The 6,184-nt window shown below is 32.7% G+C and overlaps 1 protein-coding gene across 1 annotated transcript; it reads left to right on the top strand.

Moving 5' to 3' along the window:
* The first annotated feature begins 4,062 nt into the window (after positions 1 to 4,062).
* LOC134713948 (uncharacterized) lies at positions 4,063 to 5,582 on the top strand. Its single transcript, XM_063575215.1, has one exon. It carries the CDS (start codon positions 4,070 to 4,072, stop codon positions 5,246 to 5,248), a length of 1,179 nt encoding a protein of 392 aa, XP_063431285.1. The 5' UTR covers positions 4,063 to 4,069; the 3' UTR covers positions 5,249 to 5,582.
* Positions 5,583 to 6,184: the final 602 nt, after the last annotated feature.

Here is a 6,184-nt window from a genome sequence, read left to right as displayed (position 1 = left end):
GGCATGTTTTAGGATTGGACAAACTACTTACTCTTCTGGGTACTCAGGGATAGAAACAATGGAGAATTCCTTTTGTAATAATCTTTCTGCTTTTTCCCAAATGTCCTTAATAATATTTTCCTGGACATCTGTAATACCACATGAGTCTGGTGAGGAACTAGGACCATTTGTTACCTCCAAAGGAGTATATATACGGCTACAACTTTCCTTTGCCTTTGCAATATAATTGTTAACTTTTGAAATGTGTTTTTTTCTCTCTGATGGATCCCATGTTGCCCATGTAGATATTGGAACTTCAAGATTTTGGAATTCTTCTTTCAATCTTAGATGTCCTTGTTGAACAATTGCCAACGAAATTTGATTTTCCTGAGTTTTTATGAAATCCTTCAGTTCCTTAAGAAATGATGGAAGTGTCTTGTTCTTTCTGCATACCTTCTGTAAGGCACTATTCATGCTTTCATTATCATTTGTTGTGTAGCACTCTGATCTTGAGAGCCCAGCCACATTCCTTACAGACTGGATGACATGTGATTTAAAATTATCTGCATAATGTCTCTTGAACCACATATAAAAATTAGGAGATAAGGTGTCCCATTTTTCTTGTAATGTTTCTAATTTTTGGTCAAATTCTATGTTTGTTAGGCAGTCTACCAGTCCAGCATATCTAAGTGCAGTATCAGCTAATGATCCAAAAATGTCTGAAATAACTATCTTTTTATTCTCTTTTGACACACCAATTTCTTGAAGCTTGTTCTTAATATTCCTTTGAATGTTATTAAAACACCTGAGTTGAGTAGCACTTTCAAATGCCATTAGTGAGGCATTTGCCAAGGCAACTTCACCATCAGTGCCAATAGCTTTCATGTTTCTTAGCTTTTTTTCTTTTGCAATTAAGGTTGAAAAAAATGTAAAATAAGTCTGTGTGTCTTTTTTTATATGTACACAAACTGGTCCAACAAACACAGGGCTAGTATTTAACATTTTTTTACCTGGAGTAATATCCTGTAACATGGGATTTCGATACGTTGTCACGGTAACATCAAATTCACCAAAATGAAACGTAGGATCAATTCCTAATATAGAGCATGGATGTCTTGTACAAAAGCGATTTAAGTCTTTTAGTTGTTGGTCAGACGCTAAAACAACTATAAAGTCTGGTCGGATGTCTATTTTCCTGATAAAATTGTCGCGTTGAACATCAAATTCATGTAGAATTTCAGTTATTTCATCTGTATCATCATCTTTCATTTTTCGTTTCAAATTCCTTATTTGTTGCTCATTTCTTGGGATATCCTGTGCATGAATATTTTCTATTCCACCTTCTTCCTCCATAAAATTTTTGATTACTGATTTGGTTGAATACCTAGATGAATTTGCCATATTTGTCATCCTTTGTAATGAACTCGGTGCAACTCTACGGTACACAGGTGCAGTTTTTTGCTTTGAATTTCCATGAGGCTTCATGAGTACAGAAACAGTTGGCCCAATAAAATAGTACTGCAGTATGATAAACGGAGAGCCATTTACTTCAATAATCAAGCGTCGGAAATTAGATGTTTCTTTGTGTGTAGAATATGATCTAATAATCTCATAAATGTTGTCAGATCCTGAGTTCAAAGCATCTCTGGCAATATGTGCTTTTCCTTTTGAATTGATTTTGTATTTTCTTTTTGGTTTTGTTTGAACCTTCCATGCACCATTTCTATCGGCACGTACATCTTTTGCATCTTTTAGCTTTCTAGTGTCCAAAAGAAAGCCCGATGGCGTCTGCACATATTGTGGAACTGTTTCACAAATGCTGAATCCATGGGGGCTTAAAAGAACATTTAGGATCTCGTTTGCAGTGAGTCCACGGTTAATAGATGTAAATGCCTGATACAGGTCGAAATGCATCTGTCCTTGGAATTTTTTTAACTCGAGTTCTTCCTCCTCTTCCTCGTCTTCCATTTCAAAATCTGTATCAACATCTTTTTCTTTTTGAAGAGCTGGATCATAGAGACTTGGAAGAGAGTCTGTGTCTGACGATAGTACACGTATAACCACATCTTTATTATCATCATTTGAGCTGTCGCTATCTTGATCATCACATAAGGGAATTATTTGTCGTCTTATCTTTGACCTATTCAAATGCATTTGCACGGAATCATTATGTTTTTTAAATGGTGACTTCTCTGGGGAAGACATAATTTCTATTACTTCTTCTAAATCTTCCTCAACTTTCATTGGTGGTCTGCTTTTCTGAGTTGCTTTTTTTCTTCTCTCCCATGGGAATGTTGGTTCATTGGAATCTTTGGCTTTTATATTTGTATACTTGAAAATACATAACTGTGGGTTTATTACACTTTCACCTGAAGAACCATCCTCAAATGAGTTTTCTTCTTCTAGACCTATAAATTCAAGATTGAAACTCATGTACCTTTATCAGAATTCAGCATGTCATTCAATATTTTATCTTTTCTCCAGAAAGAAGTGTGGGGATTTCAACTGAAAGTCTGTTGATTCAAGGGGATACATTTGCACCATTCGAACCATTCTTAATATTACAAGACAAAAATGTTTAGGCCAGGGATACCTGATGAGGATAGGCTTAGATCTACATGACCGTAACAGAAACAACTCTTATAGTATTAAGAACACAGTCCCGGCTCTATGTTTCTTTTCTAAAAATACACACACAATAATTATACTACAAGCAAGTGTTTCTTAAAAAAGTGTAAAAATAAATGCCGAAAAAATGTATTCCAAAAGAAGAAATATTTGTCATACATTGAGTATACCAACTCTTAATTACTCTAAATCTATGCACATAATACTTTGTAAATGAAATTAATTTCGAAGGATACTGGATTGGTCCTGGGCCTATTTATTTTAAATATAGGGTAGTGATTCAAAAAAACAGATTAGTTATTTTCTTGGGGTAAAAATGTATAATATTTATGTAGTAGAATTAAGAATGGAAATCTACATACCTTTCACTGCATCAGCATAGGTCTTCTTCAGGAAAACTTTTTTAGACATAGTTCCTAAATTTTAAGTTTGGTTCGACTGGTTGAACAGATGAATATGAGATTTACTTATTAAAACAATGAAAAAAGGAAAGAAAGGAAATCATAAATCAAATTCAGAGGTGATATTTCTTAAACTTTATAATTGTTTTACATCAGCAACCCTTTACTATGGTAAACACACTTTTAAAAGATCTATAAAAGATGTCAACCTTTCAACACAAATAAAAATCTGTACCAAGTTATGTTTGTGGTCTAACACTGAACTGACACTTTATAATTGTTTTACATCAGCAACCCTTTACTATAAAGTAAACACACGATTAAAACATCTATAAACAATGTCAACCTTTCAACACAATTAAAAATCCAACACTGAACTGACACTTTTTTGTATATAATTAAGTTTTATTACAATTGATAAGGTATTCAGCTACAGCAGGTGCATAAAGATCAGAGTCCTTATCAGTTATACATGTGTATTTATATCAGGTCAATTATAATTAGTTATTAGAAATATATTCAATATTAGATAATTTTTAATTTCTTGTTTCTTGTTTCTTGTTTCTGATTTCTGGTTTCTTAGTTTCTGGTTTTGCTATTTACACATTCCCGGTCACCTCCGTATATTTACATCTCCTTTTAACCTAGTAAGCGGTTGGTACGACTTGTGGGTGGTGTTATCATTCAATTAATAGTACGATAAAATTATATTAAATATTATTATAATTCAAGTTATCAAATAATTGTAGCAACATTGTTTGTACATTTATGATTATTTACGTCGACCTCAATCTAATATTTATGATAATTTATCTCCTGTACCACTTTTATATGAGGTACCAAAAAGGAGTTTCATAGTAAAATAATCTTGTTTTCTTATATTTATCAATATTGCATAACTTTCAAAGAACAATGTTATAAATGAAAACTTATGTCAAAAGGATGATGGTAATTTTAAACAGTAATGTGAAAAACGATTTTTTATTTCTAATTGTTAACTTTTCGTATACCTCTAACATATGACATGAGTTATTTAACAGAGATAATTAAAAAATTTAATAATGGCGAATGAAATGGATAAATCTCACTACATGGATTATGTAGAATATTGTATTGATGATATAGAAAAACGTGGAAATGACATCATTAATAAGACTATGGAAGTGAAAACAGAACTGATAAGGTTCGTGAAGGAACGGCAACACCGCGACAGATCAGTGATTGAGGAACGGTTCCGCAGCGGTAATCATACTAAAGGAAATAATACTAGTCCCGCTATTTTTAGACCGGGTGCAATTGATTTAAGCAGCATCAACGAACTGTATGGTGACATTCTTCTTTCGTATGAAAACGGAAAATTTTCATTAAGTACGAATAAATCATTAGAAATCAAACACATCACGAATATCAAGCTCATTATCCCAACAAATAATTCCAAGGCATGGATCTACGGCGACTCAAATGAAGGTGTAAAAGTAAATCAGTTGGGATCCATCGAAAAATCTATATTTATCGATTCAGTTGAACACGCTTCTAGACAAGGTCATGAATTCATTGTGACATCGTCTGATATGTTGACAATACGGCGAATTCAAGAAAACGGAACAATAAGATCAGAAATGACTACCTCGCCATTATTTCCCCTGGGAACTCACGTGACCGATGATGGAGACATTTTAGTGTGTCTAGTTGACAGATATGATTTTTCTGTAACAACCAGGAGCAGACGACTAATCATGATATACCACCACATGGGAATTATCCCCACTGAACTGGAATACGAAAAAGGAAATCGAATATTTACTCTTCCGAACCGTGTTACGTCATCGAAGAAAAATGTGATCGCTATTGATGTTCAATCCCGTTCAAGGAGTAGAATTTTATGCTTGAGTCATAACGGTAAAATGATGTTTGAATTTAGCAGACAAGGACATTTCTGTCCCTGTGACGTATGTGCCACACCAGATCAAGAAATACTGGTACTAGATGAGGCCACACATTCAATATACGTACTGAATATTGATGGATTAGTATTATCAACAGTACGCTTATCGGACTTTTGTATCGAGCAACCATCGACGATGGCCTTCGATACCAGAAACAACGAATTATGGCTTGGACATTCCAGTAATAAGATAACAATATTTACAATTGGTGATGTGAGCAAATCAGAAAAAGTGCAGTCGGAATTAGAACCAAAAGAGATCACAAATGTAGAAAGTGAAGAGACTTGGTTTTAACAATTCATGATTTGAAATACTTTTTTAAATTAAAAAACAAATATTATTTAACATTTCGATGTCAGTCCCTAAAGTCAGTATATGCCGATAAAAGGCCGCGAAAAAAATATTTTACGTTACGTTTGTTGACAAATACTATGCGGAACTGTATACTTCGTAATGCTTCAATTTTTATGTTTCAACACATTGATTATCAAGTAAAACATACTAGTTAAACATTTTAGTCAAAGTGATCATTTTCAATTAAATGCGGTCATGTTTTTCTCTCTCTCAATTATGTTACTTTATAAAGTACTGTTTTACACATCTTCATTTTATTAATATATACTTGGGTTTACAAGCTGCTGATTTTTTTTATTGATCTTTGTTCAGAAATAATCTTCATTTGTTTTCTTACAAAACTACGTAGTGGAAGCTTAAAATTATATTTAGAAACAGGTCGCTATGAAAATATTCCTAGATACAATCGTATTTGTAAATGTTGTAAAATGAATAATATTGAAGATGAATATCATTTTGTGTTGATTTGTCCTGCATATAGAACACTAAGATGTAATTTTTTGCCAAAGTATTATTGTTCATGGCCAAATACATCGGAACGCTAATTTTTCTGTTACAAGCTGGGTCAAAAACCTTAACAAAAAATCTTTGAAATTATCTTATAGCTGCATGGAAACTAAGATTGCAAATTATCAGTTAATATATAATTATTCATATTATTATAAGTTATCTCTGCATTATTTAATTTATTTAATTGTTCTCTGTATTCTGACATATTTGTCATATTTGTATATACCTTGTTTTATGCTAACATGGCTAAAGCAATGTTGTTGCTAATGCAATAAAGATTCATTAATTCAGTATTGAGAGAAATTTAAATGTTTTAATGATTAGATATAGGAAGATGTGGTGTGAGTGTCAATGAGACAACTCTCC

Source organism: Mytilus trossulus, chromosome 4, assembly GCF_036588685.1.
Source record: "Mytilus trossulus isolate FHL-02 chromosome 4, PNRI_Mtr1.1.1.hap1, whole genome shotgun sequence".
In the NCBI taxonomy this organism is placed as follows: Eukaryota; Metazoa; Mollusca; class Bivalvia; order Mytilida; family Mytilidae; genus Mytilus; species Mytilus trossulus.
Note: the sequence above shows the minus strand (reverse complement) of the source record. Positions and strands in the feature narration are given on the sequence as shown.

Coding starts and splice junctions, on each gene's coding strand:
- LOC134713948 (XM_063575215.1), top strand. CDS start 4,070: ATGGCGAATGAAATGGATAAATCTCACTACATGGATTATGTAGAATAT.